We start from the raw sequence: 19,217 nt of genomic DNA on the forward strand, positions 1-19,217 counted from the left end.
TCTCCACTAATAGATTCTGAACTCCAGGAGTTTACAAGACAGCATCATCGTCAGTCCCAGGACCTAATGTTTGTAAGCACTTAGTAAATGTTTATTGAATAAATGAAAGACAAAATGCTCCCGCACTACTGACCAGAAATAGTACTTTTCTTCCTCCAGCTAGTTTAATTGCTAAAATCCATACAAATATAACCTGAGTTCTGGCCTTTAGAGACCAATAAACTGAAATAAAAGTACAAATTTGAGGCCAACATTGAGACTTAGGGAAAGTTACCATAAAGTAACATTTCGTGGGGTTCATAGTTCGGATACTTATCATTGTTGACCGAACATACTTAGTGAAGTCAATACTCTTTTATTCAACGTATTAAATGTGTTGTTTAACTCTGGTAACCACAGCTCTGACTTAGTTAATGGTCTCAATAAATCCTACTTAAATCAGAGACAGGAAAAAATTATGCAAATGAATTATCTGTTTTTCTGCCCAAGGCATATTTGATAACAGATAAAACATGCTCCTAAAACATACTCCAAATAGTCTCTACTTAATAGTCAGGAAGCCGTTCGAGGTTTTATTTGGATCACAATCAAATAAAAAGAAGAAAAGAAGCCTGCTATATTCACAAATGGTTTTATTTCAGAAAGAAATTACACATTAAAAGGAGACATACTTAAGAGCTTACATTCACATATGGAAGTGAATCTAGGAAAGTCAACGGTTATTAATACACAAAGCCACATGATTTAAAAAGACAGTAACAGATAATGACAGATGGGTCTGCCTTAGATTCATCCACAAAATAGTATTTTCTGTTTAAAAACAAAAAGATACTGGTCTTTAAGATAGCTCTTTGGAAACGAGTTTGTAGGTCCAATGGACTTGAAAATCAAACCAATCACACTAGTCTCCGTGTAGGCTGTATCACACCCATACTTATCCAGCAGGATGGAAACCATCCATCAGTTATACCTTGCAGCTAGATAGGATGTCTTCCACTAATCTCTTGTAAACCCAGGCATCGCCCTTAAGCCGCTGCCGCCTGATACCCACCACATCGGGTTTTTGAAGCTGGCACACTTCTAGCTCAAACTGCATTGTTACTTTGCCAAAATCTGACTGTGTTTGACACTTCAGTGTATAGCTGTGAAAATCAAGATAAGAAGCGAGTTAGTGGGAGAACCATCAACATTCTGTATAATATAAGAGGTTTCTAAGCCTTTAGGAGGCCAGTGGAGAAAACGAACCACTATTTCATATTAAGCAATGTATCACTGCTTACAGTTCCAAATGACCTAGCTACGCTTTAGTGATGGAATATGACTGGTGTTATTCCAGAAGCTGAACTAGTATCCTAAGAAAGAACGATGAAAGGGCTTTACCAGAATTCTCCCTAGCTCCAGAGAAAAGTCCTTCTTTCATAGCTGTACACGCCATTCATGCTCAAGAAATCTTCTGGCATCCTTTATGCAACCCTTTCAGCAGTGTAATCCGTGAACATTAAGCCACTTCCAAAATGTTCACAAAAAAGGAAAGCACAAGAAAGATTAAGAATATTTTTTGTGTGTATGTACCTCATCAGAAACTTCTGTCTTTCATATAAATAAAGCTGAAAACACTAACCTGTCAGAAGGACACATTTTTGAGGTTTTCCTACTACTAATAAGGGGTCATGATTATTACAATACTTTATAGCAGGTTATAAAAGAAAGCAGAGGAGGTGGTACATCTCCTCAGTTGAAATGTATGGCATTTGTAATTATCACTGTCATGCTGTCTACTCTGACAATGGAAAGATCCAGCCTACGTGAAGCTGAAAACTTATTTTAAGAAATAGGCATGTTCCTGAAAAGTTGTGTAAAATAAATCCATGCAAATTTGTTGTTTAATGAGTTCACATTAATTTTTAGAGTTTTATTTAACTGTCTTCTTACTGATCTTCAAAAATAATGCCTAGGATCAATTTTAAGTTCTGCATAAGTGTGGAGAAATTACTTTGTATCTATTATATAATACTATGAGGTTTCACAAAATACTCATTTTCTTTGTTATATACTTTGGGGAAAGGATTTCATATCTTAAAAATAAGCAGTAAATATCAGAAATGCCAAAAGGAGTACCCTGTAGTTAAGGTTCCTAATGGGAAGATGAGGCATAGAACAATTTAATCAAAGGGATTAAGACAAAAGGTAATTCTTCTTGATTGGAAAAAGACAACAATGTAATATAATCAAGATTAGTAACATTCCACCACTGAAACACTTTTGTCTTTCTGCCTTGTCACAAATAAGGTAAATACAGAGTAAGTGAAAAAGAAAGAAAAAGGTCAAGATAGAAACCTGGTTAATCAGGAAGTTAGAAGGACAAATGATTGGTTAACAGCCAGGTAGTGATTCCTGATAGTGCACATGAAGAAGGAAAGATCATCAAAAGGCTTTTGATCTCAAGGTTAGAGGCTAGGGGATCTGAATACAGTCAAAGCTCAAGATGAAGAACAGATCAGACTGAGCTAGACAGATGTGTTCTAAAAAAAACCTAAAGAAGAAAATCAGGTTCATGTAAGGAATGCTTGCCAACATTTATATAAAGTAGGGAAAAGTAAACAACTTTTGCAAAAGATTGCTTCTTAAAATCTTACTCTATATTGATTATTCTATTACAATGTTTTTGTTAAATCTATTAGTGGCTACAAGAGACACAATTGAGTAACCAGAAGAGGTCTGGCTATTCAGTCCATAAGATCAGAACCAAGGAGCCATTTGGTGGCAGTTCACTCAATAGCAAGACAGAGTTAAGACAAAACAACTTCCTGAAATACTGAAAACCCAAACCAACCTGTAAAACATCAATTCATAAGAAAAAAGATGCTATATAAGTCCATTATTTGTTTGAGATGTCTCATAAATTTAGATTACAATTTATAAATATCATTGGAAAGTGGAAAACAGGATTTAAATGAAAACTGGAAGAAGTTCAAATTTTCCTATTTTGAAGTAAAAAGTGTAACTTTGTAAGTGGTGAACTTGTACAAAACAAAAGAGAATAAAATGTGAACAATTACATTACCATAAAAGCTTTTTAGAATGAGATGGGAGAAATATATCTTAAAAAAACAACAACAAATAAACCAATATTTACTTAAATTCTGAAAGACATCAAGTAATAAATGCAACACCCTGTAAATGTGCTTCTTACCCTTTTTGTACAAAGTCGACATGCTTCTTTGGGAGAACAGACATTATTTCATTCAAGAGTTGATCTGGATTCACTAATCTGGTAGTAGTCACATTATAGTGAAGCTTAAAAAAAAAGAAAAGGTGAGAGGAAAATCTTTATGTTGACACAATATCATTCTAACTGTGCGGTGAAGAATTTAGCTTTTCCCAAAGTAATGTGGACTTTGTCCTTGGTTCCTGAGAAATATTCTCTGGAGTAATTGGGGCATCTTAGCCTGGGACTTCCAGGCTACACGTGAGTGTCTGTGTTGTTCAGTGGGAGCTGGCCAGGCCAGAAAATACTCACCTGGGAGACCGTTATCAGCTAGCCACAGGAGGCATGATTTAGCCTATCATGCAGGACCAGTCAATAAAAGCCTGGAACACAAAGGCTCAGGGAGCTTCCTGGTTGGCAAAGAGAGGGTAACATGTCCTCTTTAGGACACAGAAGCTCCACATTGGGAACCCTCCCAGACCTAGACCCTGCATCTCTTCCTTATGATGATCCTGATTTGTATCCTTCAGCTGTAATAAATCTATAATCATAAGTGCAGTCCTCTCTGTGAGTTCTGTAATTCCAGTGAATTATCGAACTCAAAGGAGAAGAGGCAGCAAGCAAGTGAAAGTGAAGGTGTCGTCTGGACTCCCAAACTTGTGGCTGCTGTCTGCCTATTTGACAGGCTAAAGGACGATGTCTTTTTAACCTGTGAGATCTGCCCTGGCTCCGGGTGGCTAGGGTGCCGAATGGGCAGCTGGTGTCAGAGAATGATTAATTCCAGGAGCTGATTCTATGACAACTCTATGAGGGAATGAATATAACAGCTATTCCTTTTAAACAGTACACCTTTTCCTCACTATGGACTATCTCGTTATCTGACATTTCACATTTACGACAATAGTAAAAAAATCTACTATTCGCCTACTTTGTGCATTAACAACTTACATCTGGCCCTAACACCAAGATGTGAGACAAGAGTAACGCTGGCTTTGATGGTTAAGGTTATGTGTCACCTTGGCTGGGCCATGATTCTCAGTGGTTTGGCAGTTATGCAGTGATGCAACTTGGCAGTCATGTAATGATGCAATTTGGCAGTTATGTAATAAATGTAATTTGGCAGTTATGTAAAGATGTACTCATCTTCCATTTTGTGATCTGATGTGGTCATTTTCACATAACACCAATTTCACATAACGACCTGGTCTTTGGAACCTAACCATGTTGATAAGTGAGGAGAAAGTATAATGTCAAATTATTTTTTTCTCATTGACTAAGAGCATAATTCTCAAAGACGTTTATTTTCATTCCTGATTGGTCTCATTCATTCATTTAAAAAAATTTATTGAATGCTTAGTATGTGTCAAGCACCGTTCTAGCAGATCCTGAAGACACACTAGTAAACAGACAAAAATCCCTGCCTTCCTAGAAGTATCTTCACTGTCAAATAAAATCTTAGTTTCTACCTCTTTCAGATTTCAGAGTTTTTTAAATAAATAACAAAATGCTGAAGTTGGAAAGGACCTAACTACCTCACTTTTCAAATTAAGAACATATACCCTAAAGAAAAGATGTAAACTTTTGAAGGTAGGGTTTCTCAAAGTGTAATATACACTATCAGTGAAGAGATACATTGGGTGGCATATATATATTTTTTAATGTTTGCTCCAATCCGATTTAGAAAAATATAATTAGCACAAACTAATGATATACAGTTTCCTTTTAAAAACATTTAAGTTTAAAATGTATTTGAGCACCTGATCCAAGCCATGGTATTTTCAAATTGCCTCATATGCAAGGAAAAGCTAGACAAAGGAGAATTGATGCCTCTGAATTACGGTGTTGGCAACGAATGTTGAATATACCATGGACTGTCAGAAGAACGAACAAATACGTCTTAGAAATTAAAGCCAGAATGCTCCTTAGAAGTGAGGATGGCAAGACTTCATCTTATGTATTTTGCACATGTTATCAGGATATATCAGTCCCTGGAGAAAGACATCATGCTTGGTAAAGCAGAGGGTCAGTGAAAAAGAGGGAGACCCTCAACAAGATGGACTGACACAGTGGCTGCAACAATGGGCTCAAACATAGCAATGATCATGAGGATGGCACAGGACCAGGCAGTGTTTTGTTCTGTTGTACACAGTGTCACTATGAGTCAGAACCGACTCAATGGCACCTAACAACAAAGTTAAAAAGTTAGTCATCTTGACCATGCTGATGGCTTCACAAGTGTGTGTGTGTGTGTGTGTGTGTTAAAGCATATTGAACTGAACATTTTTAATATGTGTAGTTTATTGTATGCCAATTATACCTCTACAAAGCTGTTTTTAATAAGTGAGACAATATAAAGAAAATACTAGATAAATAATAGTGCAGCTGATATCCCAGGATGGCAAGTGTCATGAAAGTGAGTGCTAAATGGCTAGAGCTTGGGGAACCTCAGCTTCAAGTTATAAAGGCAACAAGTGGCAATGCCATGATGGGGCCCTCTATTTCCTCACTCCCAATCCAAGGCTCTTCTCATCAAACTAAATTGACTGTCAAGATGATAATAAACAGAACACTTTAAAATCACAATTTAAATGATTCATTTTGTAAAATAAAGAATTAGCCCTAATTTACCTATAGGCATGCCTCAGAGATATTGCAGATTCGGTTCCAGACCACCGCAATAAAGCAAGTATCGCAATAAGGGAAGTCACAGGAATTTTTTGGTTTCCCAGTGCATATAAAAGTTATGCTTACACTATCCTGTAGTCTATTAAGTGTGCAATAGCATTATTTCTAAAAAGACCATGTACATACCTTAATTTAAAAACACTTTATTGCTAAAAAATGCTAACCATCATCTCAGCCTTCAACGAGTCATTATCTTTTTGCTGGTAGAGGGTCTTGCCTCGAGGTTGATGGCTGCTGACTGATCAGGGTGGTGGTTGCTGAAGGCTGGGGTGGCAATTTCTTAAAGTAAGACAACAATAAAGTTCGCCGCATTGATTGACTCTTCCTTTCACGAAAGATTTCTCTGTAGCATGTGATGCTGTTTAATAGCATTTCACCCACAGTAGAACTTCTTTTAAAATTGGAGTCAATCCTCTCAAACCCTGCCACTGCTTTATCAACTAAGTTGATTTAATATTCTAAATCCTTAGCTGTCATTTCAACAATGTTCAAAGCATCTTCAACAGAAGTAGATTTTATCTCAAGAAACCACTTTCTTTGCTCATCCATAAGAAGCAACTCCTCATCTGTTAAAGTGTTATCGTGAGATTGCAGCAATCCAGTCACGTCTTCAGGCTCCACTTCTAATTCTAGTTCTCTTGCTATTTCCAACACATCTGTAGTTACTTCCTCCACTGAAGTCTTAAACCTCTCAAAGTCATCCATGAGAGTTGGAATCAACTTCTTCCATCCAAACTCCTGTTCATGTTGACATTTTCATCTCCTCTCATGAATCACGAATGTTCTTAATGGTATCTAGAATGGTGAATCCTTTCCAGGTTTTCAATTTACTTTGCCCAGATCCATCAGAGGAATCACTATCTATGGTAGCTATAGCCTTACAAAATGTATTTCTTAAATAATAAGACTTAAAGTCAAAATTACTCCTTGATCCAGGGGCTGCAGAATGGATGTGTTAGCAAGCATGAAAACAACATTAATCTCCTTGTACATCTCCATCAGAGTTCTTGATGACCAGGTGTATTGTCAATGAGCGTAATATTTTGAAAGGAATCTTTTTTTCTAAGCAGTTGATCTCAACAGTGGGCTTATTCAGTAAACCATGTTATAAACAGATGTGCTGTCATACAGGCTTTGCTGTTCCATTTACAGAGCACAGGCAGACAAGATTTAGCATAATTGTTAAGGAAGAGCCCTAGGATTTTTGGAATAGTAAGTGAGCACTGGCTTCAACTTAAAGTCACCAGCTGCATTAACCCCTAACAAGAGAGTCAGCCTGTCCTTTGAAGCTTTGAAGCCAAACATTGACTTCTCCTCTCTAGCTATAAAAGTCCTAGATGGCATCTTCTTCCAACATAAGGCTATTTCGTCTACATAGAAAATCTGTTGTTTAGTGTGGCCACTTTCATCAATTATCTTAGCTAGATCTTCTGGATAACTTGCTGCAGCTTCTACATCAGCACTTGCTTCACCTTGCACTTTTATGTTACAGAGACAGCTTCTTTCCTTGTACTTCATGAACGAACCTCTCCGAGCTTCAAACTTTTCTTCTGCAGCTTCCTCACCTCTCTCAGCCTTCAGAGAATGAACAGAGTTAGGGCCTTGCTCTGGATTAGGCTATAGCTTAAGGGAATGTTGTGGCTAGTTTGATCTTCTATCCAGACCACTAAAACTTTCTCCATATCAGAAATCAGGCTGTTGTCCTTTCTTATCACTCGTGTGTTCACTGGAGTAGTACTTTCTAATTTCCTTCAAGAACTTTTCTTTTGCATTCACAACTTGGCTAACTGGTGCAAGAGGCCTAGCTTCCGGCCCATCTCAGCTTTTGACATGTTTTCCTCACTAAGTTTAAGCATTTCTAGCTTTTGATTTAAAATGAGACATTAAGTGTTTCACTTGAATACTTAGAGGCCATTGTCGGGTTATTAACAGGCCTAATTTCAATATTGTCGTGTTTCAGGGAATAGGGAGACCTGAGGAGAGGGAGAGAGACGGAGTGGGGAACAGCCAGTCAGTGGAGCAGTCAGAACACACACAACATTTATTAAGTTTGCCGTCTTACACGGGCACGGTTCATGGCACCCCAAAACAATTACAACAGTAACAAAGATCACTGATCACAGATCACCATAACAGATATAATAACAACGAAAAAGTTTGAAATATTGCAAGAATTACCAAAATGTGACACAGAGAGACGAAGCGAGCACATGCTGTTGGAAAAATGGCGCCGAGAGACTTGCTCAATGCAGAGTCGCCACAATCCTTTAGTTTATAAAAAACACAGTATCTGCAAAGCGCAATAAAGTGAGGCGCAATAAAACGACATATGCCTGTATTTAAATTTCAGATTTTTATAGATTGCTTCCTAAAAGAGGGCTTATCTACATATGATTTGCTATCTTAAAAAATTAAGGCATTCCACTCCTAGGTATATACTCAGAAGACTTGAAAGCAGGGTCTCAATGAGATACTTGTAAACCCATGTTCATTGCAGCACTATTCACAACAGTCAAAAAGTAGAAATAGCCCAAGTGTCCAACAACAGATAATGGATAAACAAAATGTGGTATATACATACAATGAAATATTATTTAACCATAGAAAAATGAAGTCCTAACACATGCTACAACATGGATGAAGCTTGAACACATCATCCGCATGAAATAAGTCAGACACAAAAGGACAAATATTGTATGATCCTATATATATGAAATATCTAGAATAAGCATATGGATAGAGACAAAAGTGTATTAGTAGTTACCAGAGGCTTGGGGGAGGGAGAAATGGGAAGTTATTGCTTAAAGGTACTGAGTCTCTATTTAGAGTGATGAAAAACATTTGGAAATAGACAGTAGTGATGGCTGCACAACATGGAGAATATAATTAATGTCACTGAATTGTACATTATAAAATGGCTAAAATGGCAAATGTTTTGTTATATACATCTTATCACAATAATTTTTTTTTTAAATCAAGGTGTTCTTTGTGCTTTCTTCCAACTTTTCTGTAAGTTTATAATTTTTTAATATAAGAAGTTTGGGGATGATTAGTCATTAAACTCATTGCTGTTGAGTCAATTCCAACTCATAGCAACCCTATAGGAGAAGCAGAGCTGCCCCATAGGGTTTCCAAAGCTGTAATCTTTGTACAACAGACTGCCACATCTTTCTCCTGCAGTGTGGCTGGTGGGTTTGAACCGCCAACCATTTGGTTAGCAGCCAAGCACTTAACCACTTCGTCACCAGGGCTCCTTCATTAGCCATTAACCAATAAACCAAACCCGTTGCCGTTGAGTCGATTCCAACCCATAGCAACCCTAGAGGACAGAGTAGAACTGCCCCATAGGGTTTCCAAGGAGTGGCTGGTGGATTTGAACAGCCAACCTTTTGGTTAGCAGCTGTATCAATTATCCACTGCGCCACCAGGGCTCCCATTAGCCACTAGGGGAGATACAAATCAAAATCACAATGAGATACCACCTCACCCCCATTAGAATGACAATGATCAAAAAAATGGAAAACAAGAGGTATTGGAAACGATATGGAGAAACCGGAACTCTCATTCATTGCTGGTGGTAATGCAAAATGGTACAGCCACTGTGGAAAACCGTTTGGCAGTGCCTCAAAAGGTTGAGCATGCAAGTACCATGACTCATCAATCCCAGTCCTAGGTATTACCCAAAAGAAGTGAAAGCAGGAACGCAAACAGAAACCTGTACCCCAGCGTTCACTGTGACACTTTTCAAAATAGCCAAAAGGTAGAAGTAACCTACACATCAATCAACAGATGAATGGATAAACCAAATGTGGTATATATATACAATGGAATATTATTCAGCCATAAAGAGAAATGAATTTCGAATACATGCCACAAGAAAGATGAACCTTGAAAACATGATGCTAAATGAAATAAGTTGGTCACAAAATGTCAAATACTGTATGATCTCACTTAAATAAAATAAGCAAGTATATAGAAACGAAAGCTTATTAGTGGTTACCAGGGGTGGGAGGGAAGGGGGAAGAGGGAGTTTTTGCTTGCGGGGCGGAGTTTATGTTAATGTTGGTAGGTTAGGAAAAAGATAGGAGTAGGGGTTTTGCAACATGAGGACTGTAATGAATGTCACTGAATTGCACATGTAGAAACTGTTGACAATGGCATGAGCGCCTCTGCAAAAACTAAACATGGACCCAGTGCCCAAACCATGGGGACCACTGTGATCTTCTCCTCCCTCCTCTGGGCCCCACACCTCTTGAAACATGTCTTTATCACAGCATTGAGCCCAGTGTGTCACAGCAACATCCCTGTCTGTTTTCACTGCCAGTCTGAGTTCCTCAAGGACACAGGTTGTGTCTTACTCATCCCTTTACCTCTTACTTCCACCAAACAAAAATGTCATTTATTAGACATCTAAATGATTGCTCACAGACAACCTAAGAAAGTAAGGAGTATTTTATATCTACTAATAAGTTATTTTTTCCTTTCCTCTCCCACCTAGTATATTGTCCCCACCACTGACACATGAAACTTTTAAAGCGTAATAGTCCATCAAATAAGGTCCAAACTCCTTAGACGTGTTCTTGAACCTCTTCAAGCTTGCCTTCCCAGTCTGTCTCTCACTACTTCCTTCACACACACCACACTCAAAGTTCAAATTAACTTTCTAAGTATTCAAACATTCCTTGAGGACTTTCAAAGGTTGGGGACTCTTCTAAGTGCCAGAAACAGAAACACAACAATTGTTGTTCCCATATATGCCCCATATTTCCACTGTGATTATTGCCTCTACCTGAACTTGAATATCTGAATTATAGTTATTTGCTCCTTGAAGAAAGTATATGCATCTAATTTACCTCTGCATTCTCAAAACTCATTGCATACTAATATACTCAAAAATTTTAGATGTTCAAAAAATATGTAGTAACTGAATGAATAAGTAAATAAAAAATGCTAATCAATTCATTCATTGAGTGCTTTTCTTTTAAAAAAAATAAATAAGAGGTCCAGCTGGCAGTGAGCTTCTGCCATATTAGAGAATTTCAGCCCATTTACCTTTAATCTTCTTGGTCCATCTTTGGCAGAGCCCTTCCTTTTGCTCCTCGTAAGCACAGTAATAACTTTATCCAAGCCCCTTTCAAGGCTTCCAAACACTTTGGTTCCTTTTCTTTTTGGAGTATCCTCTACATGTGCTTGGTTGAGATCCAGTTCCACCGAGCGGCACCTTAAAAAAAAAAAAAAAAGCCTCCATGAGCAACTATCTCCTTTGCCATGAGACCAGAAGAGCTGGATGGTGCCCAGCTACTATTACTAAACATTTTGATCAAAGATTCTATAAAAGAATGCTGATCAAAAGGGAGAAACGCAAAACAGAATTTCAAGTTCTCATGGATTCCAGATTTTTCGGAGCCACGAAGGCTGGGTGAACCCCCAAAACTACTGTCCTGAGATAATCTTTAAACCTTAACCCAAAACTAGCCCCTGAAGTCTTCTTAAAACCAAACAATTGTTTCGGTTAACCAGTAAAGAATGTCTGCCTTGAGCATTATGCTCTTTTAAGAACTATCTATATGGGATCAAACTGACAACAGCAACTCAAAAGATTAGATAGGAACCTTAGAGGGCAATGAGTTTATGTTAATGGGGGAGGAACAACTCAGAAAAGGAGGGTGAGAATGGTTGCACAACTCAAAGAACTGTAATCAAATGTCACTGTATTGTACATGTAGGAACTGTTAAACTGGTGTACGTTTTACTGTATATATTCTCAACAACAACAAAATAAATAAATTATAAACAAAATAAAACAGCCTAAGCAGAGCTGGACCTCCTGTCTTTGAGGTGTGTCCCATTCAGGTGTGCCAGGGCCAGATCATCTCACCCCTCCTCAGGGAGAGCTAAAGTCATCTCCCACTGCAGGGTAGCCATTGTCCTCCATCTCCTCCAGCCAACTCAGCAGTTTTTCCCCAGGCTTTTTTTTTAAATGTCAAATAAACAGAAAAGTTGAAAGAATAGCACACTGAATGCCCATGTATCTGCCTAGATCCAATAATTGTTAATGTTTTGCCACATTTGTTTTCTCTATGTCTATAGACAGATAATAAATTCATTAAATATATGTATTTGCTGAGTCGTCTGAAAGCTGAAGATATCTTGACAATTCACCCTGAAGCATCTCAGCATACATCTCTGATGAATAAAGACTTTTTCCTACACAATACCATTGTCACATCAAAAAAATTAATAATAATTAATTCCATAGTATCAATATTGAGTTCCTATTCTAATTCCCCCAATCATCTATTCTACAGGCTTTTCATACGAGAGAAGTGAGCTTTCTTAGAAACATCATTTAGTATCTTCAGTATTTTGGGACTGCTATCTGTTAGAGGGGAGCCCTGGTGGTGTAGTGGTTAAGAACCTGGCTACTAACCAAAACATCAGCAGTTCAAATCCACCAGCTGCTCCTTGGAGGCAGTCCCACTGCTGATCAGGTTCACAATTCTATCCCATGAAGAAGGCAGTGACAACAGCTCCAACAATGGCCACAGACCATCCTCACACAGTCAATCCTACAGTCACCAAGGGAACTTACCTTTTAGCTCACATAATCAGGTTTATTACATATGAATAAAAGGAAATCAGTTACACGTACTAAAGATCAAGAGTCCAAAAAAACTAAACACTTACCGCCTCTCAGGGCTAATGACACCTGTCATTAACTTATTTGTTCCTGCTGAATTTACTGGTGTTTTAATTGGGGTTTCGTTCAGGCACTGGTTTCTATCTATTAGAAAAACAACAAACATAGACCATATATAGCTGACATACTATGGTTTGGAAATTTCTATCAATAATACATATCTCATTCATTGGCTTCAGGAATATTGTAATCACTTGGACTGTCAGGTTAAAGGTTCTAATTCTCTAAAAAAAAATGTTTCCATCTGATTTATAATAAAAACAAAATCATTTTGCTTTGTCTGTATGGCTCTTCTTTTTTGTTCACAGCTAAACTGAGGCTATGCTGATGATTTTAATATATCATATGATAATTCTAACTAGAACAATCATATATATACAGATTTTATGATTAATGATTCTCCTTTCTATAAATAAGTCAATCTGTATTTATACAAGAGCACAATTCATACCTTTAATTGATACAGTATTGAAAGGAGTTAGTTCAAGTTATAGTCCCATACAACTCCTATTAGGCAAAGAAATCAATTCCCTGTGAATGCTTGACAAAAGTTATTAAAAAAGTGGTGTGAGCTTTGGTTATTTCTTATATTCCCTATTCCAGAATCTTGTCGTTTATTCTAAGTAGGGTATTTGCATTCTAGAGAGTTTGTGACAAATTCGCATTAACAAATGAGATCATCACTGTTTAGTTAGCTCTTTGATCATGATCTAAAAGTTTTATAGCCTTCACAAATAATAATATTCACTTTAAAACAACAAAGATACGATATCAAGTTTTTACAAAAAGATTGGGGATTTTGTTTTGGTTTGTTTATGACTACTGAACACTATTCTCACTGGTTTCACAAGAACGAGAAAATAAGGCCAATCAAAAATATCTGTGGAAACAGTTTTCATCTTTGTATACTGCAAGTGTCTACTACTATACATAGTTGCCCTTCAAGAAATTGTCACTGATTGGATTGTACAGGGGCCAGAAAAATGAAATTAATGTTTATGTCAAAAATAAGTAACAGCAAAATTAAAATGCAAAGTGCTAATGGAAGCCATCAATCGGGGATTCAGCCACTTGCTCCCTTAGGCAGCTCTTATGTTTTTTTTAAAAAATGGCCAGTAATAGCTTTTGACCAACACAGTCTTTCTCACAGGAACAAAATATATAAACTGACAGCACTTGAAGATTATAAAATAAATTCCAAACTACCCACATTTCAAAACCTTCAGAGTTATATAAAAAGTAAAAAATATCTATAATGAAAGGGACCATAGCTTCAAAGTCTTAAAAAAAAAAAAACCCTGAATGAGCTAAGGTTCACCTTAGTTCCCTGACCAACCCCATGACTCAGAAAAGGACATTTTAGCTATATTAAGAGAAATAACAAAAGAGAAAGGGACCCCTCCTTGGGAAAAGATGCAATAGCAGCTACTACGGAGGTCCTACTATGTGCTGGTGTTATCTCATTGAATCCTCCTAACAACCACAGGCAGCCACACACACATCATCATCACACCTAAGTAGCCTCACATTTTTTTTGGAAAGTGTTATTAGATTTGATAAATAGGACAAAGTCATTAACATAACATTGGGACTTCCAGCAAATCTTTCCGACACAAGTCTCCCATAATATCTTTATAGATAAGAAGTTGGCCTCTTGTACTGGCTATCAACTCCATTAGCAAACTGGAAGCACAATGGCAGGATGTGGTTTAGAAGTAGCTCACCCTGCAATGTTTCAGAGCTGTGTTCATTAGGATCTTCACACAAGAGTAAGTCACATCGCTGGGAAAAAAAGGCTAATAAAGCTTAGGTGTCATTTTATTAAGTGACATATCAGACCAGATCAAAGTAAATAAAATTCCTTCAGGCTCTCTCTAATTTATTCCTTCATTCAACAAATATGGCCCCTACTATGTATGCGGGCAGTTCTACTCTGTCCTATAGGGTCGCTATGAGTCAGAGTCGACTCAACGGCAACAAGTTTTTTTTTAATGTAGCAGGCACTGAGCACCTAGTACCAGACAAAAAATATTGCACCTACTGTGCACTACACCATGCTGCAATAAACACGGCAGACAGTCTCATAATACTGCCTCATAGCTCTTATTGTCTTATCCTGGTTGAGACCAGTCCTAGAAAACTGGGTTCAGTTCTAGGCACTATGTTTTAAGAGGCACAGTGACAAAACAGAATGTGTCCAGAGGAGACCAACCACCAAAACACTGAGATGTCATACAGGAAACGGTTTCTATGATTGTTGATGATTAACCTAAAGCAGAAACCACGTGAAATAAGAGCATCGTCTTCATACAGCTATCTGTGAAGGGCAGTATAGATTTACCCTCTAGCTGGGTACATAGTAGGGAGGAACAGGACCAGAGTCCAGAACTGGAGACTCAGATAAATAAGCAGGGCTCAGAAGAGACTTCATCTTGAGTCAGCATAGGTGCAGGCAAATGAACAAGTAAGGTCTCAACCTAGGTATATGACCTTGGCAAATCACTTTACTCCTCTGAGTCTCAGGTTCCTCAGCTGTGAAAAGGGAGTTGGAGCAGATGGGTTCTAACACGTCTCTCAGCTTTGATATCTTATGATGTTGTGATTCAATTTTACAAATGTGAAAAAGTATCATTTGAGAAAAATTAGAAGCTGACTAATACACCTTCATTTCAACTAATGCAAGTAACATATGATAAAAAAGGAGCTTGGCTTCTAGAAATTCCTGACAGCAATGCTCTAGGTTTATTTAGCATGGTAAGAAGCATGAAACTCAAAACTATTTTACCACTGCTTAAAACACATAATAAATACCTTTTGAGGGTGTAGTGTAACAATTTGGTGTAGTGAGTACTCCCCTTTTATGCTGGTTCTTATTAACTGGAGTCTTTGGCTCAGGAAATAAAAAGTACTCTTCATTGTTTACCGTAGACTTAGGAGTATATACATTCTCTTTGTTCTTTATTTTATTTGCAGATGCTCTGCATAATACTGGAGTTAATGATTTAGACTCTAGATCATTTGATTCTGTCCAATGCTTGGCAAACTGGAAAAAAAAAAAAGTGACTGCATAAAGCACACTGAAGAAGACAAGTCAATTTATTTATAACATGCCTTAATCATTTACAAATTACCTTGTACCATTTTCATTAAAAAGAAATACTAAAAGAAATTACTGGCAATATTAGGAAATTTGAAAATACATATTCCATTCTCTTTAGTATATTTAAATCATTTTAGTCTCTTCTATTGACGGGTAATTTTCAACATGTTTCAGGCCAAGTGCTTAACCAAACATACTCACATCTTAGGCAATATCGAGAATGGCCAATGTTTCCCATACCTAGATTGTCATGGTTTGCCTCTAATTATGTACCAAAAACAAAAGCATAGTCAGTGGTTATGGAGGAAGAAAACAATGTTAAAATGTTCTAACAGAAATGCTGGATAAAAAAATATACTTTTTAATCCTTTTAAATTTATTGTTGAACTTGCAAGAAAGTAAAGAAAATCCTCAGAGGCTGAACTAAAAACAGGAGCATGAATACAGAGACATAGTCAAGGCTAAAACAGCCCACTACCATCTCTGATAACCTACAGCATAGATTTTAACAGTCATGGAAGCCTTATGCAAGGTGGTAAGTTAGATTCAAAGCTCCTGTGTGAGGTAACGAGAGGCTATAACTTAAACGAAAGCAAGAATTAAATATAATCTGTCCCGCAAAGGAAGTCAGCAAGGAAACTTATCTGTCTTAGCCTCGGCTCTTGGAGAGAAGAGGAATAAAAAGTCTCCTTTAGTAACTTGTAAATAACCACATGAGAATCTTCACATAGTTTTGGTATCTAAATTCATACTACCTGCACAGTTCCAGAAACCTCAAACCTAGAATTTAACTTAAAGTAGTCCTAAACTGGTTATGCCCAAGAAGCCTGATACAAGCAAACAAAAATACTGCCTGAAAGAAAAGCTTCAATCCAACTCAACCCAAGCCTCAAAGAAATCCCACACAGTTTCAAGAAATATGAGCCTATAAAAAAAAAATTCCAAAAGACACAAGCACCCCTAGCAAAGGTGAGCAGAAGAAAATGAAAAACATAATCAAACACATTAAGATGTCATACATTAAAAATATCTAATACAGAACATAAATATGTTCTTATGTTTAAAAATAATAAAAGGAGAAATTGAAAATAAGAGTGAAGAACAAGACTACCAAAAATGTTTAGACAGATTTGAAAAAGAAAAAAAATTCTAGAAACAAAATATTTAATGATTAAAATGAAAAACTCAATGGACTGGTCAAATAGATTAGATACAAATGAAGAGAGAATTTGTGAATGGAAGATAAATCTAAGAAATTATCCAGAATGCAGTCCAGAGAGAACAAGATACAGGCTATATGAAAGAGAGTTTACGATAGAGAATGAAGTGAGATGGTCTAACATATGTCTGTTTTAAGACCCAGGGATAAATATTAGAGAGAATGGAAGAGTGGCAATTAGTCAAAGAACTTTCCAAAATTGATTAAAGATACAGATCTCCATATATGGGAAGCACAATGAGTCACAAGCAGGATAAATAATAAAAAAATCCACATTTAAAATTTGGAAATGGGACTTCGGGCAAAATGGCGCTCTAGGCAGAAGCACCACGCCGTCCCTCCACAGCAAAGATCCGAAAAACTAAGCTGAACAGAGAAAACAACAATTCTGAAACCCTAAAACATCAAATGAAGAGATAAAGAATTCAGCCAAGCACCAAATGGAGTGAGAAAACTGACAGAGAACAGAGAGAGAGGAGAGATTCATGCAGAGGTTCCCTATCAGCTAATGCAGCGTGGATCCGCCATCTTGGACCCCTATTGGAGACCAGCAAATGGGGTACGAGAAAGCAACTTCATGGAGCTTCCAGTGGGAGACAACACAACCGGTAATTTGAGATATATGCTTTCCCAGCCCCCACCCTTCACCCCCACTCAACCTCCTCTGCTTCCCTCGGCCACAATCTCTTTTCCAGGAAGCACCAGCTGCTTAGATTCCACCCACCCAAACGGGCCGGCTCTCTGACTGTCATTCGTTGGCTGCTGGTGTTGCTTTTTTCCGCTTCTTTTGATTTCTTCCTTACCTCTCACCACCTCCCCATCCTTTCGCTTAAATACCTGGCTCTGGGCGCCATCTTTGCTCCTTCCTGAGGGGGTGCAGAGCTCTGGTAATTTGTGATATACGCTTTCCCTCCCCCTACCCTTCTTCACCCACACTCGGCATCCTCTGCTTCCCAAGGACACAGTCTCTTGTCCGGGAAACACTGGCTGCTTGGACTCCACCAGCCCGCACTAGCTGGCTCTCTGAGTGCCATTTGTTGGCTGCCGGTGTTGCTTTTTTTCCACTTCTTTTGATTTCTTCCTTACCTCTCACCACCTCCCCCTCCTTTCTCTCAAATACCTGGCTCCGTGCGCCATCTTTCCTTCTTCCTCAGGGGCTGCAGAGCTCCGTTCGAGTGTGCAGCTGCTTCCTGGTCTGGGCTGCTGCGCTGATGGGATCCCGGGGCTTTTATTCGTTTCTTTGTTTTGAATTGTTTGTTTGTTTTCTTTTCCTTTTCTTGAGTTGGGAGCCTGTTCTGGCCAGGCGGTGCTGCGTGGCTTGCAAACTACCCCGTCGGCTTGCACAGAGGTGCAGAGGGATCCCTGAAGGCATTTCTTTTTCGTTGGTTTTCCTTTTTTCTGTTTTTTATCGGGGTCTTTCTTGTCCTTTTTTTTGTTTTGTTTTGTTTTCTTTTCTTTTCTTTTCCCTCCTTTTCCCTTTTTGTCTTTCTTCATTACTCAGTTTCTCGTCTCCCTATATCTTCCTTCTCTTTCTGTTCCCTGAATACCTGGCATTGTATACCTCTACACCTTCTAGCCAGGCTGTACTGAAACACCTGAGAACAATTTCCCCAGACCTCATAGCCGCACCGGTGGGATCCCTGGGAACTTTGCTGTTCTTTAACCTTTCCGTTTTTTATTTACTTATTCTTTTCTTTTTTTATTCCACTTCCCCTTTTCGTTTTTCTCCATTTCATAGTCTCTCATCTCTCGACTCCAATGGCAAGCTCCCCTAGCATTCTTTTTTGTTTGTTTGCATGTTTTTGGCTCCTGTTCCTCTCTCCTCTCTCCCATATCCATCTTAGCTCCACACATAACAATCTCTCCGTTACATCCTGCCTACCTGCACCGTGCGCTTAACATCACACCACCAAGCAGCACAGGCGCGGCCTATTGGAACCTGCCCTGCACTGATTACTGACCCGCCCTGCTGGCTGCAATAAGTGCCACAAACAACCCGTCCCAGTAACTCCTCTTCAGCTAGACATGCCCTGCCGTACCATATCTGAGTGACTGACCCTGACAACTGGAGAAGGAGGTGAAAACTATTGTGCCCATAGACGAGCAAACAACAAAGAACACCCAGCCCGCCTGCTCAGACATAGCCAAATAAAAAAAACAAAAGGGACGAAACAAACAAATCTACAATCAATAAATGAGAAAAATAACTACTGAATGCCCCGAAGACAACAGACAATATCAAAACATTTACAAAAACAGGACAGGATGGTTCCAGTAGGCAGCCAAAATAAAACACCAGATGACT

At 38.2% G+C, this 19,217-nt stretch overlaps 1 protein-coding gene across 2 annotated transcripts in view; it reads right to left on the reverse strand.

Annotated features, from left to right (window-relative positions):
- Positions 1 to 615: 615 nt before the first annotated feature.
- The window catches only part of MELK (maternal embryonic leucine zipper kinase), a 108,444-nt gene continuing 89,842 nt past the window's right edge, over positions 616 to 19,217 (reverse strand). For both annotated transcript variants that reach the window (XM_004372256.2, XM_023727505.1), the window contains 5 exons: positions 15,405 to 15,636; positions 12,581 to 12,677; positions 10,946 to 11,114; positions 3,194 to 3,297; positions 616 to 1,142 (listed from right to left, as the gene is read on the reverse strand). In XM_004372256.2, coding sequence (XP_004372313.1) covers positions 965 to 1,142; positions 3,194 to 3,297; positions 10,946 to 11,114; positions 12,581 to 12,677; positions 15,405 to 15,636 — 780 coding nt within the window. In that variant the 3' untranslated portion in view covers positions 616 to 964. The remainder of the gene's footprint in view (positions 1,143 to 3,193; positions 3,298 to 10,945; positions 11,115 to 12,580; positions 12,678 to 15,404; positions 15,637 to 19,217) is intronic.

The sequence above is a fragment of the Trichechus manatus genome, unplaced genomic scaffold (assembly GCF_000243295.1).
Source record: "Trichechus manatus latirostris isolate Lorelei unplaced genomic scaffold, TriManLat1.0 scaffold00016, whole genome shotgun sequence".
In the NCBI taxonomy this organism is placed as follows: Eukaryota; Metazoa; Chordata; class Mammalia; order Sirenia; family Trichechidae; genus Trichechus; species Trichechus manatus.